This window comes from Macadamia integrifolia, chromosome 7 (genome assembly GCF_013358625.1).
Source record: "Macadamia integrifolia cultivar HAES 741 chromosome 7, SCU_Mint_v3, whole genome shotgun sequence".
Taxonomy (NCBI): Eukaryota; Viridiplantae; Streptophyta; class Magnoliopsida; order Proteales; family Proteaceae; genus Macadamia; species Macadamia integrifolia.
In genome coordinates, this window is record NC_056563.1 from 12,764,671 (window position 1) to 12,778,605 (window position 13,935).

At 40.2% G+C, this 13,935-nt stretch overlaps 1 protein-coding gene and 1 non-coding gene across 2 annotated transcripts; both read left to right on the forward strand.

Annotated features, from left to right (window-relative positions):
• Window positions 1-2,318: 2,318 nt before the first annotated feature.
• On the forward strand, window positions 2,319-2,390 carry TRNAG-GCC. The gene has a single exon. It is a non-coding gene; the product is annotated as a tRNA-Gly (tRNA).
• A 6,838-nt stretch (window positions 2,391-9,228) lies between these two features.
• LOC122084755 lies at window positions 9,229-11,448 on the forward strand. The gene is made up of 5 exons (XM_042653192.1): window positions 9,229-9,313; window positions 9,901-10,142; window positions 10,231-10,277; window positions 10,639-11,185; window positions 11,290-11,448. The coding sequence occupies exons 1-5, from the start codon at window positions 9,229-9,231 to the stop codon at window positions 11,446-11,448; spliced, it is 1,080 nt and encodes a 359-aa protein (XP_042509126.1).
• The last annotated feature ends 2,487 nt before the right edge of the window (window positions 11,449-13,935 follow it).

Consider the following 13,935-nt stretch of genomic DNA (forward strand, 5'->3'; position numbering starts at 1 on the left):
CCAATGCCTTTGGACCCTCCATTCGTGGTTCTACCCCATTAGCAGCCTGTTTAAGAGAGCCACCATTATGTTGTACCAGAACTCCAAAATTTTTCAACCAGGCAAGACCCTCCAGAGAATTTACAGCTCCGCCCTTCTCCATGAACTCCAATGACCACCAAGCTCCTCCCATTGCTACCCGTACACATTTGTCAGGGAATAATCCACGTGGCACACAACAACCCATCTATCAAACCATTAGCAGAAAGAGAAGGAAATGCCTACTGTTGTAACAGAATTATCCCATAGTATTGTCCTTCATGGTCCTAGTCACAACCATAATCAGGGCGACCAGATCTCCCTGCCAACCATATGAAATCATCATCAACAGGAATCCCCTTGTTTGAATCCGATGCTAGCTTTTCCTCACACCCTCATCATCAACGACCCTACCACCTCATCCTTCCTTTCTCATACCCTAATCCAATAACATCTTAATATTCATCGTGAGCCCCAACCCACTTACCTATTCTTCCACTTCTATCTTCATTTTAGCTCAATGGGCCCCCAACTATGGACCATACCAGTCACCACTTACTACCTTTGGCCCAAAACGAGATCCAGTCTCCAGCCAGTCCCTTCTTGCAACCAACCTCACTTCCAGGCCCATCAACTTCATCCACCTTGAGCCCACCCACTCAACTTATTGAAACAGCAACCATGATTCCTGATATCCAGATTACCTCCCAAGGCATAAACCAAACCAATCCCTTAAACCTCTAACCCATACTTCGAGGATGCTCACCCTCCCTGCAATACCAAATTAACCTCTACTGATCATCAACCATCCCCAACCAAACACTAGATCATCCACATGCATGCAACTACCAGAATCATTGTCTATTCGTGCTAAACCAAAGAAAGCATGTATTTCTACTAACAAACGTTCCAAGAAAACTGCTTGCAACTTATCCTCTGATGAACCAATCCAACATTTATTATCCCCGAACCTTGTGGTGGTTGGGGATAAGCCCCATGGGGCAGCAATGAAAATCTTTAGTTGAACTGTCAGGGGCTGGGGAGACCCTTGACATTACGTTCTTTACTTGATCTCACCCACAGTGACAAGCCAGATATTGTTTTCTTAATGGAAACTAAGGGAGGGTAAACCCAGCTAGAGAAGGTCCGAAAGAGACTTCGTATGCATTCTTCATTCTCAATTGATACCAGAGGTCAATATGGGGTCTATATATATTATGGCAATAGCACGTTACTCTTGACATTCTTCAGGCAGACAATCAAATCATTGATACAAAGGTATCCTCTTCCCAATTTAAATCATTTTATTTAACCTTTGTGTATGGTGACCCAATTCGTAGCCTTTCACAGAAGGTTTGGGATAATCTGATCTCTATTAATCATAATCGGCAGGGAGGGTGGCTTTGTAGTGGAAATTTAACTCCATCTTAGCTTGGAATGAGAAGGAGGGCGGAAACCAATGGGGTGCAAAGGATATATCCAACTTTCGCAACATAACTGAAGCATATGGTTTGATTAACCTGGGTTGCCATGGGCCACGTTTCACATGGAACAACATAATCAAAAGGAAGTAGTGATGCTTTGGTTACCGACGAACGCTTCCAAAGGTGACCCTCTCGAGTTTCCGGCTGTTTCCGTCATTGAAGTAGCCTTTCGTCGCCCTACCCCCCTATAAGTTAGTTGAAGTCACTATCAGCCCTACTGAAGTACCAAAGGTGTGCTCTTTGAAACTAAGGTGGGCGGTGGCCCTAGTTTTAAAGGCTCTGAGCTCCTCGACGGAGGATACCGCTCTGGCATGATATATTTGAAGCCGCCGCGCTATGCGCTCTATTTCCGGATTTTCCGGATTCCCACCCTCCCCATTAGGACAACTTCTCCACCAACTTGTTGTGATGCGGGTTGATCTTCCAACATTGGTGGCGCAAGTGCTAACTCTAAATTCAAATTGTGGGGTTGGCCCAGGGCAAGCGCCAAATCGATTGCCTCCTGCCCCTGCCTCAGACGTCGATGAATTTGGTCCTGGGCATGGTCTTGGCAGGGGGCAAGTTGAGATCTAAATCTTCCTCCTCTTCTACAGGAGGAGTATGATTTAAATCAAAGTCTCTTTCCGCCCGATGAGTTCGGGTCGAGGTAGAGCAGGAAGGGCGGTCTGATTCTTCAGAAGAAGAAGAATTTTCACATTTAGCTACCGCAATGGGTGGAATAATAGGCGGCAGACCTAGATGGGATAGGAAAACAGAAGTTGTCCGTATCAAGTGATACGTGAATTGCTCAGTAGTGCTTCGCCACTACCGGAGCTGGCGGAAATAGCTTAATGGTAGAGCATAGCCTTGCCAAGGCTGAGGTTGAGGGTTCAAGTCCCTCCTTCCGCTCCTGGCTTCGTCGTTCAGTGGTAACGAGTGGAGTGCGTCAGTCATCGGTTCAAATCCGATATGCGGAGGGCTTTTTCTTTGTTTCCTTTTTTGAATCTCGTTTGGCTTTGTGTTCCGTCTAACTCTCCTTTATAGAGCTAGCGATCGTTATCGTTTTCAGCTAGAAATTGTCTCATTTCTAGCGTGTCATGGTTGTTCGCATGCATTCATCTCAAAAGAAAGGGAAGAGAGGGAAGGCCTCTTTTGTATCTAGCCCTTAGGCACACATTACAGGCTCTGAAAGAGTCCTGTATCTTTCAATTGTTTGGCATTCATCATCCAAGCTTTAGTGCACAATGCGGCTTGTCGTAGTTTGGTCGATGAGGTATAGGCCTATCTGAGTGAGGAAGAAGAAGACTTTCAGACCTAAGAAAGCAGAACCCACTGTGCTAGCATTCATGTTGGTCCTCTCAATCAACTGATTTCACAGAACCAGCTAAACGTTAAAATGGCACTAGTTGAGCATCCACTTTTGAAAAGGAATCTCTCCTCATTGAATCCCGAACATTGGCTCTCTTCGCTCTTGTCAAAGAATGGATTAGAGGACCCTCTCTCGTCCGGGAAGGCTGTCACATAAGATCGGAAAAGGGGGACCTTAGGCTTAGGGAGTTCGATCCCCCCTCTTTCTTAATAGGTTCGTTGATTCACTCGCCTCTTCTATCAATTCAAGTAAAGCTAGTCTTTCTCGTCTTTTGAAGGAGTGGATCAATACGTTCTACCTGCATTTGTCAACTGGAGCAGGCTCCCCTCATTACCACTCGGGTTGGGTTAGGCTCGCTCCTTCGCTCTTGACCTACTATAGTCCACTGATACAAGATCCCCTCTCCATAGAAGGTAGATTCCCCCATCAAATTCATGAGTGTCCACCAATCGCCGAACTGGCTCTTCCAATATCCGTGTCCATTTAGACAGGGCATTTGCAAATTCTGAATGATAGAACATACCTCTATCTTCAACAAGGCTACAGTGGGATCAAACCATTATCCATTTCTCATTTACACTTTAGGTGGATATGTTCAAGGTTGGCATCCATTTCTCTTTGAATCAATGTGGTTCAAGCACCCCTCTTGTAAATCGGATGCAGCTAGTGCTTGCTCGGCCCCATTGACAGCCACTCCATCAACCAAGTTGCATCAGAAATTGGACCATTGCAAAGAGGTCTTTCGTAGTTGGAATAAAACCACCTTCAGACATGTTCAATCCAACATTAGAAAATTGAAGGATGAATTGGCAAGTATCCAACACTTGCCCATCATTGCAGCCCGCCAATAGAAGGGGAAAGACATAAGCAAGTAGCTTGCTAAAGAGATCTCAAAGGAAGAGGAATTATGGCATCAAAAATCTTGGATTACTTGGCTCTGATATGGGGATATGAACGCAAAGTTCTTTCACTCCTCCTCCATCCAACACATATAGCACAATAGGAGTCTTAAGCTTAAAACTCATACTGGGACTCAAACTGAGGATAAGCTATGTACTGAGGTAGCAAACCACTTCAAGTTAGCCTTTACTGCTGAAGGCATTAATGAAGAAGTCCTCTCTATTGTCCTTAGCTCTGTCAAACCAATGGTGACCCCTAAAGAATCATCTAGCTTGTGTACTCCTCTAAGTATGGATGAAATAAGAAGGTCCTTATTCTCCATGAGTCTTCTAAAAGCCCCTGGGCCTAACGTATTTCCCTTGCTTTCTTTCAAAGGTATTAGGAATTCATTTATAAAGATCTTGTTGAATTTGTTCTTCACTTCTTCTGCACTGGTCAGATTTCTCTTTCAACCAACATTGCTCTAATTTGTTTGGTTCCGAAGACAAACCAACCTGAGATGGTAGACCAATTTCACCCCATCAGCCTTAGCAGTGTGTCAACCAAGGTTATCACTAATATTTTTTCCCACCAATTGCAAACCTTCCTTCCATCTCTCATATCACCTGCATAGTCTGCATTTATACCAAATAGACTCATCTTCGATAATGTTTACACTGGTCATAAGGTGTATCATTACATTAAAAAGAGGAAGAAAGGAAAGAAGAGATTGGTTGCAATAAAGTTGGATATGAAGAAAGCATATAACTAATTAGAGTGGACCTTCATCGAAAAGATGCTCCTTAGGTTGGGATTCTGCAGTCGTTGGGTCCAACTGGTCTTGGCTTGCATCTACTTGGCATCCTACAAACTGGTAATCAATGGTAACATATGCAATGACATCCACCCTACAAGAGGAATACGACAGGGTGACCCATTGTCCTATGCTTTGTTCATTCTTTGTTCTCAGGCATTGAGCTCTATACTTGAACTTGCTCAAGAAGAAGGACATATTCAAGGAATCAAAGTAAGGAATCAAGGAGTCTTAATCACCCACCTATTGTTGGCTGACGATTGTTTAATCTTCTCCGAAGCCAAGTTAGAATAATTATGTACTCTCAAGGATTGTCTACAGCTCTATTGCAATGCAAGTGGCCAAGCCATCAATTTACAAAAATCCTCTATGTCTTTCAGCCCCAATACCCATCCACGTTTCAAACGTTGGTTTTCACGGGTTCTAAAAATCCCATACAAAGATGGCCCCCGCAGATACTTGGGATTACCATCGGATTTTGGATTATCAAAGGTTCAAGTCTTCTATAACATCAATGACAAAAGTCTTGATCTTCTTCAAAATTGGACACAACAGCTCCTTACACCTGCAGGAAAAGAAATTCTATTGAAGTCAAAGGTCCTATCCATGAACAATTATGCTTCTGCACATTTTAAACTCCCAATTGGGCATCAAGACAAATTGAGATCTATTGCAGCTGATTTCTTTTAGGGAGAACATAATGGGAAGAAGAAACATTATTGGATTTCGTGGTGCAAACTCTATCGCTCGAAAGCATCTGGAGGCTTAGGCTTTAGAGATCCTAAATTACACAACCAAGCTATGCTAGCTAAGGTCGCGTGGCATCTCTTCGGTGATGCTCCCTCCACTTGGGTGTCTTTCATGAAGTTTATTTACTATCCAAGGGCTGAGTTTCTTGATGCATCCATGGGCTCAAACACTTCATGGGCATGGAGAAGCATCATAGAAGGAAGGAAAGTTTTGAAGAAAGGGCTAATATGGCAAGTGGAGGTAGGGGATCAAATTCGCATATAGGAAGATAATTGGGTGTTGTTGTCCCCTGATTTTAAGATTAAAACTGCAAAACCTTTGAATTGTCCGCTATCATGGGTTTGTGAACTCATTGATCAGGCCAACAGAAAATGGGATCTTAACCTTCTACAGGAACTCTTCAACCCAAATAACATTGTTGCCATCCTTCAAATTTCCCTATCTCTATTTCCTTGTGAGGATTCTTTGAAATGGGGTGCATCCAAAACTGGGTTATTTAGTGTCAAGTCTACTTATCATATGCTCTGTAATCTACAGGATAATGCTACCACTCGAGCAGCCTCAACTTCCTGAACTGTGCAGCCCATTGGTCCATCGGATCTCTGGAGGAACATATGGTCACGCACCAAATTACCAAAAATTCAAAATTTTCTTTGGAAAACATGTGTTGGGGGTGTGACGACAGGTGCTGCCCTATCTCAAAGATGGGTTCCCCTTGATCCCCAATGGCCAAGGTGTGACAATGGCCTAGAAACTATTGATCATATTCTCTTAGGTTGCAACTATGCCAGAGCTATATGGTTCGGTAGTCCACTATCTTATACCCCCAATTGATGAAGACCCATCTCTTCATCAATGGATTCTTGGATGGGAAGACCTACGCTGCCATGGTAAATCAGAAAGGAAAAAACTGGCGACTCTCTGCAGTTATATCATTTTGGGTATATGGCGAGCTAGAAACGATCGTATCTTCAAATGATTTATGAATGCAAGAAAGCAACCTCAACCTGCTCCCAGGAGTGCTATGCAGAAGGAAAGTTGTCCCCCCACTTGGTCCCCCCATAGATTGGGTTTTACAAGTTAAATTGTGATGCTTCTATGCTGAAATGGAAGACCAGTGGTGGACTAGGTGCTAGTCTTCGTAACTATTTGGGAATCCCTACAGCTGCAATATCTGAAACATGTTATTTCCAGTCTATGTTGGTGGATGAGGTGATGTCAATCAGATGTGGTATGCTGCAAGCAATTGCTGATTGTGTTGAGAGGAGCCAAATCGAGTCAGACAACAAGGACCTGATTTCATAACTCAACAAGGATGTGCTCCATGCACCAATTACTGCCTACCCCATTGTTCATGACATCCTACATATGTCTACCTATTTTCTGTAAGGATTTTTTACATCTACCTCCCCTGTCGTTTGCCGTAATTACATAATACCCCTTAAAAATCAGAAAATTACATTTAAATCCAAAAAGTTCACACCGTTAGTGTCTTATTTGGCTTAAGCCATTAGTTTCATTGAAACAAATTGAAAACCCCAAAATCCTTCATACCTTTTAGTCAAAAAAGCCCTCATACCTTTTCAATCCTTTTCGTTTGGGTCTGCAAGCCGTGAGCAATGACGAATGTCCTCCTCTCTGACGAAGGTCCTCCTCTCTGATGACTGTTACTCGGAATGCCCAAAGGATGACGGTCGACGACTACTTGGCTTCCCCTTATTCTGAGATGGAAGTTGCCCTTATCCTCTCAGGTGACGGGCGATGGGCGACGAGGTACTGAGCAATCCGATGGGCAACGAGTGACGGCTACTTGGCTTCACCTCATGTATGTGTGTATTCAACAATCGAGAAGAGAAGGAAGGAAAGATTTTAGGTAATTTCATACCTTGCGATTTGCCCTAGGTTCAAAATTTCCCCAATTTTCTTATGAGATTTCCATTAAAAAATACAGGGTTAGAGAGCATCTTCAGCAGGGTTTGATTATTACTTTCATTGCTGCTAATTGCCATCTACATTCATCCATGAAGAACACTCCTAAGTCAGGATAAGGTAATTCGGTTTATCAGCCTTATTCTCAAAATGATAGTTACCTCTATTTCAGTTGATCATTCTAAAATAGCTTATTAGTAGTGTGGTAAGTTGTTGAATGAGTTAATCTTTCACTGGATGATTGGAACCAATAATTCGACAAGATGCATCTTCACCATGGTTTTCTATGCCTTTTATCTTCTTTTTGCCTCCTCCTTCTTAATAGATGATTTGAGCTTTCTTCATACTCTAAGCTTTCAATTTTGAGAGTTATATTTTTGGTTCCATTATTAAATACATACAAGTGTGCATTGTCGTTTATAGCTAGTTCAGGATAAACCCTCGCTATGATACAAGCTTTGCCATTGCCACCAAACTCTCAATAATCGAGTGATCTATCTACAGAAGATGAAACTCCAAGTAAGATTATCTAAATGCAAGGCTTGCAAATTGAAAATGAAAATGTTCTATATATGAAGCTAAGTCCAAGAAATGCAAGGCAAAATACTTTCAAGTTCTTAGAAAACCAAAATGCTCTATTTTTGTTGTGGTTTCATTGGATTGCTCATATACAAGTAGGAATAGGTTATCCTCTATGGCGCTGTTTGGTAGCAAGTGAAATTAAAAAGAAATTTTCAGGTTTGAAATTTTCACTTCTCATTATTTTTCCCTTGCAACCAAACAAAGCCTTCGAACCCACAGATTATATCACATAAAGTCAAAAAATCAACTCAATCCAACCAATTGAGTTCTCTACCATTATATCTGCTTTCAATGAAAGGATTACTGACCTTGTGTTGGAAGTAGGAATGAGTTTGGATACATTAGAAAGCTCTATCCTACTTTTTAAGATCATTCTTAATTTTTCACTTCTGGTATTCTTATGAATTTGTCATGCTTCATGCTTGTGTTGATATATGTTTCAATCTAACCTTAAAATTTTGCAACAATGGTTGTGAAGTGTCCTATACATTTTAATTGGTGTGGGAGAGTCCACACAAAGCTTATTGACCCTGATTTTTACTCCCACTTGGATATGATATGTAATATATTCAATTCAGTCATCGACATATCCCGGAAGGCCGTAATATGAGGTTTAAAGTCAGATGTGAGATTTCTGATGCAGTACATATGGAAGTGACAGATGATGTCAGTACACTCAATTTATTTGGTTTAGATGGGGTCGATATTATCAAAATAGTGGTTTATGACATTGACGATAATCCTAGTGATGTAGAAGGAAAGTGGAAAGTAAACCAATACTCTAGTGATGTGGTTTTTAGAGATTCAAAAGATCACAATAAATTTACCCCCAAAACTTATGCAGTTGGCCAGAATGATGGGAAGCTGGATTATAATTTAGGGAGTAAAAAGAGGGAAAAGATTCCTTTCAAGAGACGTGATGGGCTATATAGAGCTGCCACCAGTGCTTCTAGTGATGGCAATGATAGCCAAGATAGTGCCACTTCTAATGCTACAACTAATGCTCTAGATAAGGGTAAGGCTACAACCAATGCTACTGCTATTGCTATTGCTACTCCTGGTAGATCAACTGATACAAGTGTTGCTCAAACTAGTGGGTTGAATGCTATTAGCAATAGTTCTGCTAGTACAGATGGTTCACCCTAGAGACGAGATACTAGTAGAGTTGGAAGGGAAATTCAAAACATTAATGATAGTTCAGATGATGAGTCTTTACAGGTAACTCAGTCACATTCTGGTATGGTACCTAACTCTGTTAGTCATGATGAAGATGCATGAGCTACGTTGCCTCAAATGCTCTAGTCTTCTATAAGTGATGAAAAATGGGTAGAACAACATGAGTCTATGGAAGACTCCAGTGAAAGTGAAGGATGCCTCATGATGAAGTCGAGACAGATGCTGATGATGTATAGGGGTATCCAGGTATGGACTTTGGTTATGATGATGATGATGATGATGTTGCCGATTTGCATAATGTTGCTGATTATGATGATGATGGTTTTGAGGATGGTATGATACAGTTGGTCATAGGAGCTACATATGACAATGTTAATCATTTCAGGGCCAACAATATGTGATTTAAGAGCGTTTTGACATATTGAAGATTAAGAATGAGAAAACTAGAGTTACTACAGTGTGTAAGGCTTCTGGTTGTACTTGGCGAGTACGTGTTTCATCGATTGATGAGGATAAGGTTAAGCATTCTACGACATTTATGATAAATTCGTACAATCCCAAGTATGCATGTATTTTTTCAATCCAGCAGAAGAGTGTTACATCATAATGGATTGTAGAAAAACTTGCTCTTCACTTGAGAGTTTAGCCAGATATGTCAATAAAGTCCGTGCGTACCTTCTTACATCAAGCTTACAAGGTTCGGCCCCCTTGCATGAAGTTGTATCGGGCATGCATGCTTGCTCTGGAAATGAATCAAGTTAGTCATAAGGATTCATACTCCTATCTATCTGCATATGGTACGATGGTGTTGGCTAAGATGTCAGGTAGTCTATTTAAGATCCAGTACCAGGAGATGCGTGACTTATCAAGGAACCCTATTTTCAAGAGAGTATTTGTTAGTTTTAAAGCATGTGTTTCAGGGTTCGTAAAGGGATGCAGACTATTAATTGGTGTAGATGACTGCCACTTAAAGGGTCGATATGGAGGTATTCTTTTGTCAGTGGTCTCATATGATGGGAATAATGAAATCTTCCCTGTGGCATATGCTGTAGTTGAAGTTGAATACAAAGACAACTGGATTTTTTTCCTTGAATGTCTACATAAAGCTCTCGGTACGTCATCTGATGATATGGCTCTAACTTTAATGTTTGACAAACAAAAGGTATATTACCAATCTGTTAATCACCCTATTTATTTGTTCCTATTAATCAATGATAAATATTTAACTTTTTCTTTTTTAAAATGCTTAGGGTTTATTGGATGCCATCAGTAGAGTATTCCCTTATGCCCACCAAAGGTGTTGTGTCAGACATTTATACTAGAACTTCAAGTCAGTAGGCCATTCAGGACAGTTGCTTAGGAAGCACTTCTGGTTAGCAGCCTCTTTAACAACAGTCATCCAATTTGAGAAAGAAATGAAAGACATCAAGGATATATCCAATGATGCATATGATTGGATGATGGAAAATCCTACAAAGTACTGGTTCAAGATATGCCTTTGATTTTGTTGCTAAGAGTCCACAGCTAACCAATAACATGACTGAGTCATTCAACAATTGGATAGCATAAGTCAGAGACAAACCTATTATGGTGCTCATAGATGAGATTAGGCTGAAGATAATGAATAGGATGTTTAAGCATTTTGAGAATGGTTGCAGTTATCCAGTATCTGGTCCAAGCACATCGGATATGAAGACAAGTTTAGACAAAGTACAACAGAAAGCAAGAGAATGCATTATGCACCAAGCCAATTCACATTCATTTGAGGTGGTAGATATGCGTGGTGGCAAGGTTGTGGTGAATTTGTCAGTTAATACATGTGGTTGTAGGCTTTGGGATTGTACGAGGTTGCCATGCAAACATGCAGCAGGAGCTATCACACACAATAAGGAGTCACTTCAAGCTTATTGCAGTTCATACTATAGTGTCAATATGGATCTCAAGGCATATAATGAGTTCATCGAACCACTACCAGCATTGGCTGATTTGATGATTGATACCAACTTTGAGATTGTCCAACCTCCACTACTTAAGAGAAGACCTGGTAGACCTCGAAAAAGTAGGAAAAGAAAATTCGATGAGGGTCCTGCCAAGAATAAATCTTCAAGTTTGAGATGTGATATCTGCAACATACTTGACCACAAGAGGAGAACATGTCCTCGCAGTGACGAACAATCGAAGAAAAATAACAAAACAGGAAAGAAGGTATGACTCCTCACATGTAATTTACAATTGATCATTACTTACTTAACTTACATGGCTGTCAATTTCACTTTTGTAATTTACTTTCTGTGTTTGTGTATAAAAAGCAAGGGGATGAGATTCAACATGAATGTAGTAACTCCCAAGTACTAACAAGGTCACAAGCAACATATCAGCCTACACAACAAACAATTCAGGATAGAGCTTTAGCCCAGCATGCTATTAAGAACTTGAAATGGAGGACCAAATATGTTAAGAAGAAGTAGGAAAATGTACGTTGGTGATGGGAGAGAGCAGCTGGGATATAGAATTAGTGATGGGAGAGAGCAACTGGGATATGAAACAAGTTTTTTTTTTCTTTTTTATGGGATGAGAAAGTTGTTATGTATTGGGTTATGGAGCTATTTGTTTGTTTCCTTATGTGTTGGAACAATGATGTTTAGTTGTGTTATGGAACAAATTGTTTGTTTATTTGGGTTTCAGAACAATGATGTTTATTGAGTTTTGGAACATGGATGTTTATTTGGTAGACTCTATGGATGCACTTTAACAGGTTTGTGATATGGAAAACTTATATGTCTAGGGGTTTCAGAACAATGATGTTTATTTGAGTTTTGGAACATGGATGTTTATTTGGTAGACTCTATGGATGCACTTTAACAGGTTTGTGATATGGAAAACTTATATGTCTAGAGATGCATTTTAACAGGTTTGTCATATTGTTCTATGTTGAAAGGAAATAATGTCCATTGGCTTAAAATTATGGGATAGACAAATACAGAGACACGAGGGCCAAATTAATAAAACCAGTACAATAGAATTGAAAGTTGAAGAGTTAAAGCTAGTCATTACAACTTAATAAAACTAGTACAATAGTCTTCCTAAATCCTCATTTTCTCTCAAACATGATAACAATGATCAAAACAAGCACCACTATTATAATTTGAAGAGTTCCATCAGACTTCTCTAATCCCTTCACTCTTTTCTTCAAAGCACGTGTCTCTTCCTTCACTTGTTGATCTTCAAGACTTCGGCCACCAACAAATGTCCATGGAGTGACTATGGTGATATTGTCTCCAATATGAAGCAACATTTTTGGTTCTTCTATAGGATCACACCAAGAAAAGAATCCACAACCATGTGGTGCATTGGGGCAGCAATAGTAGAACTTGTGTTTACTATTAGCGTTCTCTGAAATTCTAACCAGTGCCCTTTTTTGGCAGTGGCATGCAATGTTCAAGTACTTCAGTACTGAACCTCGATTGCTGTCCTTCACACTTGCTGTTGACATTATGTATCTACAAAACCCAAATAACAATATAGTTAGGTAAAATTATTAGAATACAAATCACCCAAAATACATTACCAACATAGCTAAATAGTTCTAAATAGGCAATAACAAAAACAATGGTGTTGAATGCTTCAATTTAATTCCTTTTTTCCCCCCAAAATGGAGTTCAATCACAAAAAAAAAAAAAAAAATCCTTAGATAATGTTCATTTACCATTGTTCTTATATTATTTCCAAAGTTATTTGGACAAAGCAAGAAGAAGAGGAGCAGCAATGGAGGAATCAAAATAAATTTGACCAAAACACATATGTATAATCACCTGCCCTATCTTCTCAGATGCAGCCCACCGGAATTGGCTGTTCCTAAATTCTATATTAAATCTTCCTTGGACAGTAATACTACTACCATAGCAAATTGTACCATGAAATCATGCTAGGTAATGGTTTAGGAACAAATTAGATGCATCCAAACCTGAGATTGCCTTAGGCTCTCTTCTCTTTTATACCCAGATACAATCTCTGCATCCAAACCTGAGTTGCATTGTGTCTTTCAATTGCCTAGCTTTTTTTTTTTTTTTTTTTTTTTTGCACTTCAATAACAAATTGATTGATTTTATTGATTGATTTTAAATGAATGTGTCTAGATAGATTAATGAATAAATTGATGCCCTAACATCTCAAAATCGATGATAGGTTTCAATCTAAGGAATAATACTAACTAAATGATTAGTTATAAGAGAAGAGAGAAGAGAGAAGAGAGAAGAGAGAAGAGAGAAGAGATAAAAGAGAAAAGGGACTGAAACCTTCGTTAGAGGCGTCGCCTGAAACCTCCTCCAGAATACCAGAAGGCCCTCCTCTCCTCCTCCACCGTCGCACTCTCTCCACCTTATGGATTTTGGGTACAAAAGAGAAGAGAGGAGAGTAAAGAGAAGAGAGAAGAGAGAAGAGAGAAGAGAGAAGAGAGAAGAGAGAAGAGAGAAGAGAGACTGAAACCTTCGCCGGAGACGTCGCTTGAAACCTCCGACGAAATATCAGAAGGTCCTCCTCTCCTCGTCCACTGTTCCACTCTCTCAACCTTATGGATTTTGGGTATAAAAAATAAGAGAGGAGAGTCTTTAAAAGGGTTAAGGGCAATTCCATCAGTAAAATTTCAAAACAAACACTTCTCTAACAGTGTGAACTTTTTGGGTTTAAATGTAATTTTCCAAATCCCAGGGGGGATTATGTAATTTCGGCAAACGACAGGGGAGATAGATGTAAATCGCCCTTTCTGCGATGTTCATTTGCCCAGATTTCTAGAGACAGCAATACTATAGCTAATTCTTTGGCCCGGAAAGCCCTATCCCAGGCATGTAGGGTAGATTGGCCATTATCCACTCCGTGGATTCAGGATTCATGTTACTCCGATTTCACATCTTTTTTGCGCTTTAATAAATAGCCCTTTACTCAAAAAAAAAAAAAAA

Bases quoted from the DNA above. Each gene is read 5' to 3' on its own strand.
- LOC122084755 (XM_042653192.1), top strand. From the start codon at position 9,229: ATGGACTTTGGTTATGATGATGATGATGATGATGTTGCCGATTTGCAT. The intron at 10,143-10,230 runs GTATATTACCAA...TAAAATGCTTAG, and splicing joins TAATGTTTGACAAACAAAAG to GGTTTATTGGATGCCATCAG. The intron at 10,278-10,638 runs GTGTTGTGTCAG...GAATGGTTGCAG, and splicing joins TTCCCTTATGCCCACCAAAG to TTATCCAGTATCTGGTCCAA.